Below are 20,161 nucleotides of genomic sequence, written 5' to 3' on the forward strand. Positions count from 1 at the left end.
ATTTCATTATGTAGTTCAGCAGCTTTTTGTTCCTCTACTTGAATAAATTTATCTTTATTTAGCATTTTCACCCAAAAACCTCACCCTACCCTCGGAGATGACTCAATTTGCTTCGCATTTTACGTATTTAGGACTTATTTGCCTAAGAAGGAAATTTGTTATGTAACGGATTAGTTATCAGAGCTTTCCAAAAGTATTTGAAGCTTGAATTAAACCTTTTAAACGTTGGTTGAATGAAACATTAAATACATGTAAATGATCCTAGGACTCAATATTTTATCATTAGCATTTCACTTTTATTTAATTCGAGAAAATAAAATTGGATTTTCTTTGCATTCAGGAAAAAAGTGGACGTTAAAAATTTTATTTTTACTTTCAAACTAAAATGATCCAAAAATCTAAAAACTTTAATCCTTAAAAACCACCCAAAAACTGGTTTATAGTATTCCTTTGTCCGAGTAACTAGTATAAATGTAGTAAAAAAACTATATTACAATACAAATGTTGTTAGTTAATAATAATTTTCCGTTGCTTCGGATTTTCTCGCCCACAAATTACATAATGTGGAGGTAATCAGCTCTTAAGTATGGAGCTCTATATCTTTGACACATCGATATGCAAGATTACTATCAGCTCTTTAGTTCTTAACAAAGAAATCCCATAGATTAGACGAGAGATAAACAAGGGAGGGTATTGTTTCACCCCCGTTTTTAGTCTGGTCGAAACTTTTTTTTGGTATGTTGCTGTGGTGATTTGTTTTGATTTTGCTCTCGCGAATTTCCAAAAAATCATAACAGCCTTATGTTTACTCGAAATTTGAGCTAGAACACCCAAATAAGGAGTCTATGTTATCTTTAAATACACATTTATGGGCTTGGTGACATTAGTTTTAGTTGTTTAGTTGAATTCAATTAGCTATGACAGCTCAAAAGTCCACCCTATATATATGGTGTTATGTACGTTGATGCATTAGATTGACCAAGCCTTCCACCCTGGTCAGATCTGCGATCACCAAAATCACGGAGATCTTTGAAAAACTGGTGAAGATGTATACAAAACTATTTGACGCGTGAAAATGTGCATCTATGACCATAAACAAGGTATAAAAAGTAGAAAAGGATCAGGCCAGAACATTTCATGTGGAATGTAGCACGTCCTGAAGGGGTGGTTTCCTAATTGGATCATCCTAATTGCGAATTCTGGGCTTAACTATGTATGCACAGTACTTACCAGTAGCCAATAAGTTAACTTTATTTTTTTAACTCTTAGAGATTTTTTTTCAAAAATGTTTACCACTTGAAACATACGAAAGAACCTGAAAAATTATAAATAGAGGGCCAGTTCCCTCTTTTTTCAACTTCGTTTTATTTTCTTTAAGTTTTTTTATCTTTATACAAATTCATTATATTTACAAGTCAATTAATAGTAAGTACTAGTTACACATATATTATTGAAAGATCAATTACTAACATTTATTCATTATAATTTATATAGTATATAGACTGTTGGTGAAGCTGTTGTCGTGTTTCAATTTTGTTGTTCAATTTGATTTTGGTTCATTCTATGTTGTTGTTCAATTTGGCTTTGGTTTATTTCATTTTGTTGATTTTTATGGTTTAGATGCTCTCATTGTTATTGTTGTTGGGTTCATTCTGCTGGGTTCGCCGCAATTAGATTTGTTGGCTCTTATGGTTTAGATGCTCTCATTGTTATTGTTGTTGGGTTTATTCTGCTGGGTTTGCTGCTATTCGCTTTGTTGGCTCTTATGGTTTAGGTGCTCTCATTGTTGTCATTGGTATTGTCATTGGGGTTGCTCTGCTGCGTTTGTTCTGATGCTTTTGGTGTTGTTTTTAATGCTGGTTTCAATTTGTTCATTTGAATGATATTTGATTACATAATCACCATATATAATTTATATAGCATTTTCAAATTTACATTTGATTTCATTTTTAATTTTAATTTTGCAGTAAATTTCAGTCCATTCGAGTAATTTCTATCCCAATCTAAATTTAGCTTTTACTAAAATATGCATGCATATCAATCACGACGCGTTTGACGTTTATGCACTGCATATGGTTCTGACACGACAAAATCTGAGCCCTAGTCACGTGCTAAAAGAGTAACCCGGCCATTAGTGAGTAACCCGGACGCGAAATCTGAGTCCTCCCAGCCCCTTCCCAAAAAGGAAGGAGTTTTGCGTAGGCCCCAATATTAATTATATATGGTCTTATGAGCTGTCAATTTCAGCCTAATTTTCGCCTAGTCCCCTACATACAAAAAAATCAGGAATCTCCGTTACAAGTGTATATATTAATAAATTTATTTTTGATCAAACCCTTGTTTGAGACTAAAGAATAGTATACTAATATGGGAAAAATTCACTGAAACAAGATTATATTATAAAAATCATAGCTTTTAGTACAAATGGTTGTCTATAACTATTTCTATATTAATTAGAGTAATTTATTACATAATATCGATTACATAATCTGAAGTATATTATATGATCAAATTTCAAATTTCAATTTACAAGAACTATAACGTCAGATGTTACCAAAGAATAGAGTGAATCTCTTTCAAGTTTAATCATGTTAGCGATTCTAAGCTCTCAAAATGGCCTAGCTATTGCATGATGGTGAAGCAAACGCATTAATATAACTCTACATGTCTACATGTACTTGATTAACAACTTTCTCACTTTCCAAAAGAATTAATCGAAGAGTTGGCCAAGGCTAGCTTGAAGGTCAAGTAAAGGATGAGTGAGTAGTAGTGAGAAGTTGATCGATGGAGAGAGCTCCAAATGAATGATTAGTTGCGATACTACGATTAACTGGTACTGGTGGTATAATGATTCATACATACCCATTGTCTAATAAGGTAATATTAACTCCGCCTGAACAGTGAGCAATGAGCATCAAGAGATCAAGATACCGGAAGCTTACTTGATCAAATGCTTTTAAAATTCTACTTCAAACTTATAAGTTCATACGCCATAAGCCATAAGCCCAGGTGGTGGTCAGTGGTCAGTGGTCACATAATTCGGATCAAATAAATTTTTTTAGCTTGAACTTTACACCTGTAAATCTTCGTCAAATATCCATACAAATGTCAGATATTACAATCACATTTGATCAACATAAGCCAATGGCAAGAATTATAATTCAAGTTGAAACCACTTAATTCCCCTATACTTCGCCTATTATTAAGTACTTTTTTTACCACGAGCCACCTCAAACTTTAATTGCCTTGAATAATTGAAAGGACCTCATCAAAATTAAATAATAAGCAGGAACATTCAAGTAATAAAATTGGGTGTCATAAAAAAAATTTTGACATGTTTTTTTAAAACAATCAAGCTTGGTATAAGCTGTATGGCATTAGCATATGCCCATAAAAAGCTTAAAATAAGTGCGATCAAACACTGTACTATCACATTACTGGATGAGAAATTCCTGGGACATAAGTACTACCATGATAATAATTTGACTTATATGTGTTGATATAGATGGATAGAGAGGGATTAAGCCCCGAGCTTTCACATTTTAAGCTGCTTATATTATATACCTTATGTATCTTATGTCTTATCTATATAAAGACCTATAATAAGCTTAAATCGATCAACATGAATCTTCAATTATTATCACTTCGTATATTTAATTTAAGCTTATTTTATAATGCCGTTGGAACTTAGGTAGTAGGTACACTCATTTTTTTAAAACTTGATCCCATAAAGGTTAATTACGACGCATAATTAGAACACCCAAGAATCAAAATTCAGTAGCAACAGGCAGCAGGTCGTAGGCCGTAGGATTATGGATATAGTAGATTGAAAACCCACAATACATACTTACTGATCACAATTCTTTAATGACTCTAGTGTAAGTAGTTTATACCCCCTTGAAGCTTCACAGCAAGAATACATGTCAATGCTAGGTACCTCTGATACCAAGTTTTTCCAAGCTTCCAAGCAAAAAAGACTTTTGTACCTAAAGCTGTAAAGATGTATATAAATTTTTATTCTGTCTGTCAATATGTAATGGAGAAAAAAAGACTCCAGGTGTAGATCTAGAGCAACTTCTTTTTTCCAGAAGTATATATCAGTTTATCAGATCTCTCCAATCACACGATCTCAAATTACCTTCATGATGGTGAAAATCACCCGTTGGAATGATACGATTATACTTCAGGGTACCAAAAGATACAGGGCCAAGGCCAGGAAATAAACCGAGCTGCACAAAATCTGCACAAACTCCCTCTTGTCCAACTGATATGATCTTTTAGATATCTATATTTAAGCTTAAAAATAAAGCCCGCGAATTCCTTCAAAAAAGAAAATATGCAAATTATTTCAAAAATCAATTTCAATTATAAACTAGAATTAGATGAAGCTCCAAGGGTAGACACTGTCCACAGCGAGGTCCAGAAGATGATTGGGAATGCTTTTCGATAATGGATATTGGTGCCATGAATTTTTTTTTTTTGGTTTCATGAGCCAGATCAAGGACGTTTATGTTGCAAATGATCGTCGGTACCTGTTGGTGTGATGTGGTGGTTAATTGATTCTAGCTGTGAGTTGTGACTAGCGAATCAAGGTGTGTTTTAACGTATCGAATGTCATATACAAGTATTGAAATTTGAAACCCTATGATGCAGCGATGTTGAATAAGATTGCCGTATGAGGTTAATGGGATTTTCCTTTATCTGTTAGTATATAAAGATTGGAAGATATCCGTTAAATTTGATCGAAGATATCGAGTAGCTGATCGATAGACCAAAAATTAACAAAAAATGAAGTTGGCACATTATATCCCAATATTTTTCGTTTTATTACTACAATGTGTCTCGGCCAAGCCAGCTAAGACATATGTCATAGGTCCTCAATACAAATGGATGCAATCAGCTTGTACTACTTTATTATCAAGCTATACATATGGTTATAATGATACATCAGCCCAAGGAAGTAGTAGCAAAAAAGCAAAGTCAAAATCCCAAACAAAACAATTATGTACTTATCCTCCATCTTTAGGTTCAATGGTATTATGTTTAGGTGATGCATTAGGTGAAGAATCAAAAGCTTTTGAAAAAAGTTTGAATTTGTTACAGGAAAGTTGTCTTGGTACAAACAAGAAGAAGAATATGACTATAGATGATTTGAAAGATGCACATAAGAATGCTACTGAATATGCATTGGATCCTCCAACTGATAAAAAAGCATTAAAGAAAACTATTTTTTATCAACCAGTTAGAGTCCCAACAAAATCTTTAAAAGAAACCACAAAATATTATAGTTTTTTATATTTCAATTTGGATAAATCTTCAATGCTTGCAGGTATGACATATTGTTATTTCTTAGTGGTTTTTATATTCTTTGGATCCTCAAATTTAATGAAAAGATTGGGTCTTCATACAAAATTTAACAACAAATTTTTAAATTTTTATCGTGCTAATGTTTCAGTTCCAGCTTTATTTAATGGTAAACATACAGAAGCTCCTGTCAAATGGAAAATTTTCTCAACTTTAATTCCAACAAGAATGGAAAGTATTGTGATTTTTTTGTTATTAGCTTTGAACATCTTATTATCAACAGTTCATTACAGTTTTGAATACTCCAAGTCAACATGGATCGAACAGTTCACAGGAAATGTTGCAGACAGAACTGGTATTATGGTATGTCGATAAACCTCATTTATTCAAACCAGATCATATACTAACCTTTTTTTTAGGCATTTGGATATATTCCATTATTAATCATTTTCGCCGGTAGAAATAATATTTTGACAGCAACAACAGGGATTTCATTTCAAACATTTATTCATTATCATAAATGGGTTGCCAGATTAATGTTTGGTAATGCATTAGTTCATTCAATTATGTACACAGTTAGAGCAATTTCTAGAGGTCGTATTGGTACCTATTATTATAAAGAATATATTCAATGGGGTGTTGTTGCAACAACAACTGCAGGTGTTATTATTTATCAAGCTTTCCATTGCTTTAGGCAAATGTCATATGAAACATTTTTAACTGTTCATATTGTTTTAGTTGTTGTTTTCATCGTTGCATGTTGGTATCATTGTTATGATATTGGTTATTTGGAATGGATTTATGTTTCATGGGCTTTATGGGGTGGTGATAGAGTTCAAAGGGTAATTAGAATGTGTATGTTTGGATTTAGAAAAGCTAATATTGAATTGATTGCTGATGATACTTTCAAAATCTCTGTTAAGCATAATAAATTGTTTAGACCATTCCCAGGTGCATTTGCATATATCTATTTCATCACACCAACCATGTTTTGGCAATCACATCCTTTCACAATTATTGATGGTGCTATAAATGAAAATGAAACAACAGTTTATATCAAAGCTAAAACTGGTATTACAAAGAGAATGAAGAATTATTTGAGCAAGTTCCCAGGAAACAAAAAGACAATTAGAGTGTCTATTGAAGGTCCATATGGTCATAGATGCCCAACAAATAGATATGATACTGCTTTATTATGGGCAGGTGGTAATGGTATTCCAGGTCCATATTACCATGCTGTTGATTTAGCTAAACGTGGGTCAGCTTCAAGACAACAAATCAAATTATTATGGACATTCCGTAATCCAGAGACATTATTTTGGTTTTATGATGAATTGAAGGCTCTTTCTAAAACAAGTGTTATAACAGATATTTATATTACTGGTCAAATACCCAATGATGAAAGCTCATCAGATTCAGATAAAGAGAAAAAATCTGATAATTCATCATCAGATTCATATAAGGAGAAAACTGAAGGTACTACTATTGAAGTGAACGGGAGCTCATCAGATGCAGATTCTTCTAGACCATCAACTATCAGAGAAGCTATTGATTCATTAGGCCATATTAACTTCCATTATGGTCGTCCAGATTTTGAACAATTGATTGTCGAAGAATTCACCGAAGAAACAGGTCCTTCAGTTTGTGTTATGACTTGCGGTCCACCAAAAATGGTTGATAATGTTAGAGGTTTCACTGCTAAGCATTTACAAAGTGCCAAAGGCCGTATTGATTTGTTTGAAGAATTACAAGTTTGGTAGTTCATTACAGCTGGCCTGTATTTATTTTGTCATTTAGGTTTTATTAAAAGCTCACAAAAATCTTTTTATTTAGGAGGAGCTCATGTATGTATATGAATATTTATATAACTAGATAATTAGATATATTTCAAAATCATATATTAATGTAGTCTAGAATTTTTGACACGGCCAGTTAATTTTTGGACATTATAGAGGTCTTTAAAGCTTGAATATTGTTGAGAAATGAATCAGGTTATATATAGCACAAAAGATTTCAAACCCATTAACGTAAACTCTCAGGAATTTTATGATAACCCAATTCAAGGGTCCTATCAAAAGATGAAATATATTATATCCTTTTACTTTATAGCGTTTATAGCCCTGAAAAAGTTTTATGCCCAAAAAAACCTTGCATAAAATTAAGCTTAAAATAATTGCGATCGGAGTCTCGGACTCTTATTTTAAACCCGATATTGAGCTTTTCACTTCAGCCCTACAACCCACAACCTACAACTCATAAGATCTGGTGTGCTTCACTATTGAACGTTGGTGACTGGAAGCTGATTGAGATTATCAAGGATTTATCAACTCTGGAGATTTAGGATGTCCCTTTTTCAAAGATAATTCTCTGATCCGATCAACGCTCCTCGTTTCTATACCAAGCTTTTTCAACCAGATTCTTCATTCCAATAGTATAAAAGAATTGATATATTCATGTGAAAATGAGGATGTAGGCGCTTTTGGATGCTCAAACTATAAGCAGAACATGGGCTACCAAGAAATTTGATCACAAAGCTTTTAGTGGATAAGCTGACAACTCATTAGTAATGCTTAGTTATTGATAACAGATTTTAAATAGCACATTAATCGCTGGAAATCGTTTTAGAAAATGATGATAGTGGTACACTACTCCTATTTCATTGGGAATAATATAATATGTTTCGAAATCAATCAATATAGTTCAACCTTTGACCATCGACAGCTAGTTTCGTGGCTTCGATCAGTACCACTAGATCTATCTGATAATGAAACTATATGCTGTTAAGATCAAGCTTTTTTTTAAGACAGCTAACCCCCTTGCTGTTTAAGCTTTCCCCTATATAATATCGAGATTCGAAACCACATCATCCAAGCTTTATTCTTACTCTTCCAATGAAAAGCTTGTAAATTACCTTCCTTTGCTTGAAAATCACCCAATAACTGCTATGAAAACCCGTCACAAACCGTGATAAGCTGAGACTTATAGAGCAGAATCGATTTATAATGTGTACAAGGCATGCACTCAATGTACTAAACTTCCTTGGCCGAGTTGTTCTTGGTGATCTTTTAGATATTGAAGATATAAATTTCAGTGTATATGGTCGCGAAATTTCACAGAAATTATTTCAAAGTAACAAGGTAAATGTTTACGAATACCATCAACAAAGAGTCAGCTAAGGCATTGCTGGTGGTTTTATAGACATGATACTAAAGGAAGTAATTGTAAGATAAAGCTGTCAAAAGGTTTATTTATGAGATGCTATCCTAACTTGGAAGTTGGAAGCTATTATCGAATCAGGGCGCGCTCATATGTACATATGGCTCATGCCTGCGAAAGCGTTTGAATAACCAAGGAAAAGATGAATGGAGATTGGCATGGTAATAAATGATGAGAAGATCCGTTTATTAGACATTTAAATATGGGAAAATCCTTGCTTTAGCTCTAACGGTTTTCCATTCTGGTTAAATTTATAATATCATCAATGAAGTTTTTCAGATTTATAATAGCCTGTATACTGTTGATACAGGTTTCAGCTAAACCAGCTACCAAAAAACCTTATGGTCCTCCGTATAAATGGATGCAAAAAGCATGTGGTGTTATGATTGGTCCTGTTAAATATGATTATGAAGATCCAGATCTTGAAAGTGAAGATGAAGATATTGCTAGTGCAGCTACAAAGAAACAATTATGTACTTTTGAACCAATGTTAGGTTCGATGGTATTATGTATGAGTGACGGCTTAGGAGGGAAGAACAAAGCTTTCAATAGCAGCTTAGAATTATTAGCTAAAAGTTGTAAAAAACCAACCAAGGGGAAAATTACTTTAGAATATCTTTTAGATGTTTATCAAAATGCTACTGAGTATTCTGTGGATCCACCAATTACTAAGAAAGGTATAATTGATAAGAAAGCTATCAAGAAAATTACATATTTCCAACCAGTTAAAATGCCCGAGTACACGATGTTTGAAACTTTAAGATATTACAAAAACCTATATTTCAATCAAGATAAAGGTTCAATCATTGGTGGTATGAATTATGTATTCTTCCTTATCGTTTTCCTTGTTTATGGAGTTTCGAACTTCATCAAAAGATTAGGATTTCAAAGAAGATTCAATAATAAATACATTAATTGGTATCGTTCCAATATTGAAATCCCAGCTTTATTCAATGGGAAACATACAGAAGCACCAAGTTTTTTGAAAGTTTTCTCAGCTATAATTCCATCAAGAATGGAAAGCGTTGTTATACTCTTATTTGTCTCATTCAATATATTGATTTCAACATTCCATTACAACTTTGATTATTCTCCAAGAACATGGGCTTATATGTTTACACAATTAGTTTCTGATAGAACTGGTATTATTGCATTTTCAATGATTCCATTATTGATTATATTTGCAGGTAGAAATAATTTATTAACATCACTTACTGGTATCCCATTCAAAGCGTTTATTCATTATCATAAATGGGTTGCAAGATTAATGTGGATTAATGCATTTATTCATTCAATCACTTATATTTATAGATCAATCATGTTTAATGAAATCAGTACATATTTCTTGCAGATTTACATCCAATGGGGTACAGTTGGTATCGTTGCAAGTTTTGTCATACTTTTACAAGCTTATCATTTTTTCAGAACCATGTCATATGAAGTTTTTTTGGTTACTCATATTGTTTTAGCTATTGTTTTTGTTATTGCATGTTTTTACCACTGTTATGATATTGGTTATTTGGAATGGATTTATGTCTCATGGGCCATATGGGGTGCTGATAGAGTTCAAAGAATCATTAGAATGTGTATGTTTGGATTCAGAGACGCTGAAATTGAATTCATATCTGATGATACCTTCAAAGTTACTGTTAAACACAATAAACTATTCAAACCATTTCCAGGTTCTTTTGCTTATATTTATTTTATTACACCAACCATGTTTTGGCAATCACATCCATTCACAATCATTGATGAAGCTTCAAATGAAAATGAATGTACAGCTTACATCAAAGCCAAAGCTGGTATTACAAATAGATTAAAAAAACATCTAGGTCAAGTTCCAGGAAACAAGAAAACCATTAAAATTAGTATCGAAGGTCCATATGGTCATAGAGCACCAGCTGAAAAATATGATACAGCTCTATTGCTGGCAGGTGGTAATGGTATTCCAGGTCCTTATTACTATGCAGTTGATTTAGCCAAACGTGCATCTGCAACTAGACAACAAATCAAATTATTATGGACATTTCGTAATCCAGAAGCATTATTTTGGTTCCAAAAAGAGCTAAAATTTTTAGCTCATTTAACAGTTCAAACAGATATTTATATTACAGGTGAAATTCCAAAAATTGAAAGTTCCTCATCAGATTCTGATAAAGAAAAGAAGGATGTTACAACAACAGGTGTTAGTGGTGATTCATCGGATACTGATAGCTCTAGACCATCATCAATTACTGATTTAATTGAATCATTGTCAGGTCATATTAATTTTCATTATGGTCGTCCAGATGTTGAAAAAATTATTATTGAGAATTTCACTGATGAATCAGGTCCATCTGTTGCTGTTATTTCTTGTGGTCCTCCAAAGATGGTTGATAATGTTAGAGCATTCACAGCTAAACACTTACAAAGTGCCAAAGGACGTATTGATTTGTTTGAAGAACTACAAGTTTGGTAAATTACAACTGGTTTTGTAACATTTATAAAAATTAATGAATTTATTGCTTTAAAGGAGGTTGGAATTGATGTAGCTCCTATGGTATGAACCTAATAGAAGGGCCATATAATAGTCTAAAGACTTGCATACAAGTGATGTATAATGTAAATAATATGATAGGGCAAAATGGTTTTCAAATTACAACCCTGGGAAGGTGGAAGATCACAGAAACGCAAGGAAAACTCAACACCTTATTACTTACTTGAAAAAATACGAGAACAAAAGGGTTTGTATATATTTGCAGTAAGTGTAAGTTGTAACGGTTGATCTGCTATTAATGTCCAAAGTCTCGAGTCCCATCGTCCCAGCTCAAAAGTCCAGGCTGTAGGACCCCATAATGCACGAAGGTCAAAAAAAAAGAGTGAAGATTTTTTACGAGATGCCTTTGAAATACTTACGATAAATTATTCAAGGTACAAACCAATCAAGCACAATGAATTTATGAACCAGCCAATACGGTCATATAATTTCCAAATAATCATGAGATGATGATCGGAAGTAAGGAGAGACTGTTGCTGCTTTTAAAATAATAACGCTTCAACAGTCATTTAAGCTTATCTAAAAGATCGAATCAAGTCGGGTGTAAATTAAACAGAAATGGAGAAGATCTTGCATGTTTGTTGAAAAATTGGACAATTTCATAGAAAAAAGATTCAAAGTTAATGCTGAAGATCCTTTGGAGTAGGGACATGTCACCATATTACGGAAATTTTGCTGCAGATGGGTCGATAAATATCATGCTTAAGCGGTGCTTTGTTGGTTATAACTGATCATGAAGCTTTTTTAACTGGGAAGTTCTTTAAATCTTTAAGCTTAATTGAAATGGGTTATAATAAACTAAAGATGAGGTATAAATTGATGTATGGTTCCTGATTTTTCTTGGGGAAGTGCCAAGTTTCAATATCATCAAAAGCTTGATTAATTCTCGAGGATATTATGAAGATATCAATATTAATTTTTTGTCTTGTTTCATTATTCAGTCAAGTACTAGCTGGAGGTCCTTCCAAGACTGAAAGATATGGTTATCAATGGAAATATATTGTTTATGCCTGTAATGAAGCAGTTGAAGAGTATACTTTTGGTGTCAATGCTTCTTTGGGTTACTATCCAAAATTATGTGGATACCCACCTTTAACTGGTTCAATTCTTAACTGTGCTGCTAATTATTTGGGTTCTGAATCAAAAAATTTTCAAAAATCAATGAAAAGAGTTCAAACTTTATGTAAAGAATATGGTCACTTGAATTACACTATACCAGAATTACAAGATGTATATCAAAATGCTACACAGTATCTTATTGATCCAGAAAGTTTGACTGGTAACATCACAGCAATGAAATTTTATGAACCAATTAACATTTCCAAAGAATCTTTATTGAACTCCATGTCTTACTATGAATATTTATATTTCAATTTTGATGAAGCTTCAATGCTTGCCGGTATGATGTACTTATACTTTATTTTGATTTTTATCATTTTCGGTGCTGCAAATTTCATTAAGAGATTAGGATTCCATAGAAAGTTCAATAACAAAGTCATTAACTGGTATCGTGCAAATATTTCAATTCCAGCTTTATTTAATGGTGAACATACAGAAGCACCATCACGTTGGAAATTTTTCTCAACTTTGATTCCTACAAGAGCTGAATCAATTGTTGTGTTTTTTTTCATAATGTTAAATTTATTACTTTCAACTGTTCATTATAGATTTGCAGGTTATGAAATGACTTCAAGATTCCAAGCTTTTACTATTTTTGTTGCAGATCGTGAGGGGCTTATTGCTTTTGGTCTAATACCATTATTGATCATATTTGCAGGAAGAAACAATATAATAACTTCACTTACTGGTATTCCATACACTTCAATGATTGTTTATCACAAATGGGTTGCAAGGCTAATGTGGTTAGCTGCTATGATCCATTCTGCATGCTGGACTTCATATGCTGTCAATAGAGGGTATCTAAAGTCATACTATTCTGAAACGTATTGGAAATGGGGTGTTGTTGCAACAATTCTTGGTGCTTTCATATTAATACAAGCATTCCATTGCTTTAGAAATATGTCATATGAAGTATTTCTTGTCACACATATTATTCTTGCAATTTTATTCATTGTTGGATGTTGGTGGCATTGTTATGACATGGGTTGGTTAGAATGGATTTATGCATCATGGGCTGTTTGGATTTTTGATAGGGTGCTTAGAGTTATTAGAATGTGTATTTTTGGGTTTAGAAATGCTGAGATTGAATTGATTTCAGATGATACTTTCAAAGTTTCCGTTAAGCATGGTAAGTTGTTCGCACCGTTCCCAGGTTCATATGCCTATGTTTATTTCATTACTCCTACAATGTTTTGGCAATCACATCCTTTCACAATTATTGATTCAGCTATTGAAAAAGATGTTACCACAATCTATATCAAAACCAAAGCTGGTATCACCAAAAGAATCAACAAACAATTATCCAAAATTCCAGGAAACAAAAAGACAATTAGAGTTTCTATTGAAGGCCCTTATGGTCATAGAGCACCAATGGAAAAATATGACACAGCATTATTATTAGCAGGTGGTAACGGTATTCCAGGCCCATATTATCACGCTATTGATTTAGCCAAACGTGAATCATCTACAAAACAACAAATCAAATTGGGATGGGTCATTCGTAATCCTGAAGCTATACTTTGGTTCCATGATGAATTGAAAGCTCTTCAACATACAAATATTCAAACAGAGATATACATAACTGGGAAGATGCCAACTGATTGTTCTGAAAGTTTGGAAAAGAACATCAGTACAGATGAAAAGAAGGTATCCACAGATTCTGATAGTTCGAAAGCTTCCTCCATCACTGAAATAATAGACTCATTATCAAGTCATATTGCTTTCCATTATGGTAGACCTAACCTAGAGGAAATAATTGTGACAAATTTCACAGATGAAGCTGGTCCTTCTGTCGGTGTGATGACTTGTGGTCCTCCAAAGATGGTTGATATTGTTAGAGCTTTGACTGCTAAACATTTACAAAGTGCCAAAGGTCGTATTGACTTGTTCGAGGAATTACAAGTCTGGTAATTAAATTTTCATATCAACTCTGTAACTATTTAATACATTATATATAATAAATTATACAAATTTTTTCGAAATTTTTTGTAGGTTTCATGGTTATTAGGACGGTTAAATTGCAGCTGTTTATTTATCCGGAACGCTTCACCTAAAAGAGATAATTTCTCCGAAAGAAAAAAATGTTACCAGCAAAAACAAAACAATGAAATATTAAAATCAACATTAATAATTATACAACACAAGACACCATCATCAACTTCAAAGTACTTCATGTGGGAAATATGACAGAGGAAACCAGACAAGAAGATACTACTCGAAGAAAGTATTCGAGAAATGGATGTGTGGAGTGCAAAAAGAGACGAATGAAAGTGAGTATTAAATACCAAATTTTTTTGACACATTAATCAAGAAAGAAGCTAACTAAAACCACCTCCAGTGTGATGAAACAAAACCAACATGTTGGCAATGTGAACGATTAGGACGTGAATGTGAATACGTTGTGAATCCTAAAAACAGGAAACGTCGTACAAAAGCTGAAATGGAAAGAGATCGATTGAAAGAGTTGAAAAAGATGAATGTATCAACAACACCAGGGTCAGGAGAAAGATTAAGAATGCTTTCGGTTGATAATTTGGTTAATCAGGTCACTAGAAATACAGAATCACCATTATCAGATGTTGTACTGCCTTCAGATTTCAATTTTTCTCTATCAGATGCTAATCTACTATATAATGATTTAAACGATATTGTTAATTCAAGGTTAGAAGAAGCTCTTACACCAACTTTAAGAACATACATTGAAGAAACATCAGCAAATCCATTCAATACAGAATTTTCTAGTGATTTTGATGAAACAGACAGGCCGGGGAAAGATATTATTGTTAACATACCTTTGGATTATTTTGCGCTTGGTGATCCTCATAACCATTATTTGGCATTTTATTATCATGATTTCAGTACAACATTATCACCATTGATGCCCAATATTGGATTGAATCCTATACGTGATGTCTTGCTGAATTATGCTAAAAGAGAACCATACTTATTATATGCTATTTTAGCTTGTGGTGCCAGGACTGCGTTCAGGAAAAGCTCCAAAATTGAAGATGATCAAGCTTATTGTTCATATTTATCATCATGTTTGAATATTCTTAGTGAAAATTTCTCAAAGGAAAACTTGAGAACTGAGACAGTGGAACCTATGTTATTAACAATTTTATTATTAACTAGTGATAGTGCTTCAAGTAAAAATACCAAATGGAGAGCTCATTTAAAAGGTGCTAAAGAATTATTCAAAAAAATTAATGTTCAAACAGATACAATAAATTTCTGTAAGAATTGGGTTATTGGCTATGAAGTTTTAGCAGGTATTACCAATGCATATGGTGGTATTTTCCAATCTGAAAATGATAATTTAGACAAATTCATTTCAAATGATGCCGGATATATTAAATCTTTGAAGAAACTTCGAATGATTGATTTACATGGATTTAATTATCTAAATGGTCATATAATTGATTTAGATCTTGTATTTTGTCAAATAATCAAAATATTAAACAAAATACGTGATTATAAAAAAAAGCAAAAACAAGGAAATTTACCCATAAAATCTCATCTTTCATCAGATTTATTACCAAATATAGTTACATATGAAACCATTGAAACTTTAATGATTGAATTAAACAATTTACAAAATAGAGAAATCATCCATAAATCAGGTATAATCCCACATTCAAATCCTAATCATCCTTCCAAAACATCAGCTTTTCAAAATTTTCAAAGTATTCAAACCATAACTATAAATAATGAGCCAATAACATATAGTTGGTATGATATAAGTCATCAATGTCATACAATAGCTGCCAAATTAGTGTTAATGACTAGGATCATGGAACAACCTAAAACATCAATCTTAGTTCAAAGTTTAGTTAAACAAGTTTTAAAATTTATTGAGGTTTTAAATCAAGTGGAAAATTTCGATAATGTTTGTATAACACATTTAAATTTCGTCATTGTGTTAGTGGGTAGATCATCAATTTATCCTCAAGATCAAGAGTTGATTAGAAAATTTTTAAAACTTGGTTATTCAATGGGATTGGAAAGTTGTGAACATAATCTGGGTAAGTTGGAAAAGAAATGGGCCAACAATAATGATGATGATACTGATGAGGAAGAGGAAGAAGATGTTTTAACGTGGTGAATGCATGAATGTATGAGGTGAATCAAGAGACGATTGATCATGTAGAGATCTTTACTACTTGGATTAACCTAATCTCTATTGTGCATGAAGTACACCGGCCGTAAAGTTCACAAGGAAAGTTGTGGATCCTAGGGATACTCATGATCTCCGCTGAAAAGTTATCAACTTATCAGTGATCACTATCGCAAACTGCAGTCATCGCATTATTGTGTATTGTGTATTGTGTATTGTGTAAATTGATTGAAAATAGTGCAATACTGAAATCAAAGCAAAATCTACACCAAATGAACCAGGAGAAAAAGTATACAGCAAACTATGCCCCCTTGATCATTACAGTCAACTTAATCAGATCTAATCGGGAAGATCTCTTGGGGTTTACTGTCTTACTCTCCTATAAACAGTTGAATTTATTCCTATACAATCAAAATTTAAACCGTTTAGTGTGGCAGATCCGCAAAAAAAAAGTGGCTGTTTTACCAAAAACGTTCAAACGCCATAGTTTTCAGCTATAGGATTCCTAAATCTGGATAAACCCTTGCAAATGTACTTTATTTTGAACCCTTATAAACTGAAAGATGTCTGATGCTTGTTATTGTGGCAAATACGTGGAATATGCCACTGTTTCTTATCAAATTTTCATCTTATGACTGTGGGTATAAAAGGTCTTAGGCTTGCTGATGAGTTGAAACGTTTGAGTTTCTTTGAAAGCTTGAACTGCTAAGAATACCAAGAAGATCAGGATGTCCATTGTCAAGAACTTATTCAAGACCAAAGAGGAAGTCGTGTCAGATGGTGTTTCTGTGATTGATGACACACAGGCTCAAGACAAACCTTATATTGATATATCAATCCACATCACACCAGAAGAAGCAAAACGTCGTTCAACATGGTGGTATAAAACTTCTGTTTTTTTATGGGATTCAGCTGATAAACATCCTCATGAAAGAAGTTTCCTTTTCAAATTAGATTTCTTCTTGTTATCATCTGCAATGTTGGGTTATTTCATCAAGACTTTAAATCAAACAAATGTTTCTACAGCTTATGTTAATGGGATGAAAGAATACTATAATATGTCTGGTAATGATTATAACTTATTAAATACTTTGTGGACTGTGGGGTATATTGTTGGTCAAGTTCCATCAAATTTAATTTTACATAGAATCAGTGCCAGATATTATTTAGCGGGATTAGAAATTTTGTGGGCTTTTTTAACTGTTTTAATGATTTTACCAAAATCAATGAGTGGTCTTTATGCTATTAGATTTTTAATTGGCTTAACAGAAGCAGGTTATTTCCCAGGTTTAGAATATTTGATTGGCTCATGGTATTCATCAGTGGAAATTAATAAAAGATCAACATTATTCAATGCGGCCGGTACAGCAGCTGGTTTAGTTTCAGGTCCATTACAACAACGTATTTTACAAGCAACATTCACACATACCTCGAAATGGAAACCATTCCAATGGATGTTTATCTTTGATGCTATAATTTCAGCTCCAATCGGATTTTATACATTATTTGCAGATCCAAATACTCCATCAACAACAAACGCATGGTATTTCAGTAAAAGAGATAAATTAGTCGCACTAGAAAGAAGAAGACGTATTGGTGCTCAATTAAATACAAGAGAACCTTATTCATGGCCTAAGATCAAATCTTTTTTCAATACTTGGCATATTTGGGTCTTCCCAGTTTTGTTTTGTACTTATAGATTAACAAACGTTGCTTCATTATCAAGTAGTGGGTTTACATTATGGATGAAGAAAGATTTAGGTTTATCATCTTATGAATATAATATTTATCCAACTGGTATAAATGGTGGTGGTATTGGTTACTCGATTGTGTGTGCTTATGTTAATGATTATTTCCAAAATAATCTTACCCAATATTTCTTAGGATTTATGTATATTTCAGGTATTGTTTCATATGCAGGATTAACACAATGGAATATTAACAGAGGATTTAAATGGTTTTGTTTCTTTTTCTATGCCATTACTTCATCATCAGGTCAATCAATGATTTTTTCATGGGTTAATAAAAACATGGCACATGATGATATGAAGAGAAATTTCCTTGTTGTTATAACAAATATGATTAGTTATATCTTTACAGCTTGGATTTCATTAGCTGTTTTCAATCAAGATCAAGCACCAAGATTTAAGAAAGGTTATGCTTTCACAACTGCAATTTCTGCTTTAGGTTTAGTATTAACTGTTTTAACTTATATTTTAATCAAGAGAGATGATAAAAAATATTTGAAAGAAAATGGTCATGCTAGAGATACTACTGAAGGTGGTGCTGAATTTGTATCTACAGATGATGAGGAAAGCGTTGAAAAACAACATACTTAGAATATATATTTGTGTTTTTAAAGGTATATTTAAATAATTAATAAATAATAGGTAATAGATAATTTTGAACTATACATCATGTAGATATATCACCGGTAACCTGGGTTCATCAGGAATGTTTCATAAGTAGCCCTGCTGCTCTCAATTTAAACAGCTAATCACACGAGGATCAATTGAAAGCTCAAATTTGCGATTCTCAATACTATATCATGAGCGATGAATTATTCTATATCTATAATTGATAAATATTTGTTCATTAATCAATATTTTATAATTTATGGTGATAAATTAATGACAATTAAAAATGATCTCTAGTGGAAAAGAAGAGTGCTGTATCTTGTTTTTCAAAAATTTGAAAATCTTGCACCATTCCCATACACATCTCGCAACTTATCATCTCTGAGAGAATATTGGTATGGGTTCTGTTTATTAATGACAGGTGATACCTGATGACTCTTGGTATTTTGTTGCTTAGAAGGGGCCTTAAACTTATCTTTATTTTCATACCCATTTCCAAACTGTCTATTATTAATGTTTTCCAAATTTTTGGTCAATTCAACATCTTCGTGTCTTTTGTCTAATTCATCTTGACTTTCTTTTTCAGCACTTGTTAATAAATCATCAACTTCATTTGATTTTTGTTTTTGAATAATGTGATCATTGTATATTGAATTCTGTTTTGTAATATTCTCTTTCAATTTTGGAAACTTATGGAGGTTCATAAAGTCTTCACGATTTAATACCTTAACTTCTAAGCTCAAAGAATCCTTCAGAATATTCAAGTCATCTTGTATTATTGAGTTGATTTTTTTCTTTTTATAGGTTTTTGAACCATCGATGAACTCTTGAAGTGAGAAAAGCGTATCTCTTAGTATTTGACGACTACTCTGTTGTACTTTCCCTTTACTAATATTGAACCTTAACTCTTCTAAGACTGGAAAAATATCGTCACAAAACTCGTCAGAGCCTTTAAAATGACCCAAAACCACATTAACTAATATAGAGAGCCTTTCAATTTCAATTTTCATCAATTCAACTTCCCAAATACCTTTATAACCTTCCAAAGCAAATTTATAAATCCTGTGAACTTTTTTACCTTCAGAAGCTTTACTTAAACCATAGAAAAAATGTATGAATCTCTTAATTGATAGTTGATTAACCATTATTAAAGAGTACGGACCTCCCAATATGTCAGATAAAAGATCAAACTTGCACATGTTCAGATCATCAACCTTTTTGCTCATTATATTTGTCATATATCACCACTTCAACCAAACACAGAAAGCATAAAATACATTCAACTCCTATTTATATAATTTCAAACGTAACAAGTTTTTGACACAAACTAGCCTTTTAGATAATTGACATATAACCATGACAAGCGAGTAATTACCCCTTGTTCTTTGTCACAAAACTTTATTATAAATTAGGGAATGTGAATTGGTTTATCCAGAATTGAAAAGTTTATATTATACCGGAGATAATTTGAAAAAGCGCCTACACCCGAAACGTCATACAAAGATTAAAACATTT

General features: G+C 32.5%; 7 protein-coding genes across 7 annotated transcripts; 6 read left to right on the plus strand and 1 right to left on the minus strand.

The window, feature by feature from the left end:
- Window positions 1-4,788: 4,788 nt before the first annotated feature.
- BN7_861 (Ferric reductase transmembrane component) lies at window positions 4,789-5,679 on the plus strand (the record flags this gene model as incomplete). The annotated part of the gene is made up of 1 exon (XM_011278474.1): window positions 4,789-5,679. The coding sequence occupies one exon, from the start codon at window positions 4,789-4,791 to the stop codon at window positions 5,677-5,679; it is 891 nt and encodes a 296-aa protein (XP_011276776.1).
- A 161-nt stretch (window positions 5,680-5,840) lies between these two features.
- Window positions 5,841-7,064, plus strand: BN7_862 (ferric reductase family protein; the record flags this gene model as incomplete). Its single annotated transcript, XM_011278475.1, has 1 exon — window positions 5,841-7,064. One exon carries the CDS (start codon window positions 5,841-5,843, stop codon window positions 7,062-7,064), a length of 1,224 nt encoding a protein of 407 aa, XP_011276777.1.
- A 1,721-nt stretch (window positions 7,065-8,785) lies between these two features.
- On the plus strand, window positions 8,786-10,978 carry BN7_863 (ferric reductase family protein; the record flags this gene model as incomplete). The annotated part of the gene is made up of 1 exon (XM_011278476.1): window positions 8,786-10,978. One exon carries the CDS (start codon window positions 8,786-8,788, stop codon window positions 10,976-10,978), a length of 2,193 nt encoding a protein of 730 aa, XP_011276778.1.
- A 975-nt stretch (window positions 10,979-11,953) lies between these two features.
- Window positions 11,954-14,086, plus strand: BN7_864 (Ferric reductase transmembrane component; the record flags this gene model as incomplete). The annotated part of the gene is made up of 1 exon (XM_011278477.1): window positions 11,954-14,086. One exon carries the CDS (start codon window positions 11,954-11,956, stop codon window positions 14,084-14,086), a length of 2,133 nt encoding a protein of 710 aa, XP_011276779.1.
- A 562-nt stretch (window positions 14,087-14,648) lies between these two features.
- On the plus strand, window positions 14,649-16,277 carry BN7_865 (Lysine biosynthesis regulatory protein; the record flags this gene model as incomplete). Its single annotated transcript, XM_011278478.1, has 1 exon — window positions 14,649-16,277. One exon carries the CDS (start codon window positions 14,649-14,651, stop codon window positions 16,275-16,277), a length of 1,629 nt encoding a protein of 542 aa, XP_011276780.1.
- A 740-nt stretch (window positions 16,278-17,017) lies between these two features.
- Window positions 17,018-18,628, plus strand: BN7_866 (Pantothenate transporter; the record flags this gene model as incomplete). Its single annotated transcript, XM_011278479.1, has 1 exon — window positions 17,018-18,628. One exon carries the CDS (start codon window positions 17,018-17,020, stop codon window positions 18,626-18,628), a length of 1,611 nt encoding a protein of 536 aa, XP_011276781.1.
- Window positions 18,629-18,972: 344 nt separating this feature from the next.
- On the minus strand, window positions 18,973-19,884 carry BN7_867 (uncharacterized protein; the record flags this gene model as incomplete). Its single annotated transcript, XM_011278480.1, has 1 exon — window positions 18,973-19,884. One exon carries the CDS (start codon window positions 19,882-19,884, stop codon window positions 18,973-18,975), a length of 912 nt encoding a protein of 303 aa, XP_011276782.1.
- Window positions 19,885-20,161: the final 277 nt, after the last annotated feature.

Source organism: Wickerhamomyces ciferrii, contig 00017, assembly GCF_000313485.1.
Source record: "Wickerhamomyces ciferrii WGS project CAIF00000000 data, strain NRRL Y-1031 F-60-10, contig 00017, whole genome shotgun sequence".
Taxonomy (NCBI): Eukaryota; Fungi; Ascomycota; class Saccharomycetes; order Phaffomycetales; family Wickerhamomycetaceae; genus Hansenula; species Hansenula ciferrii.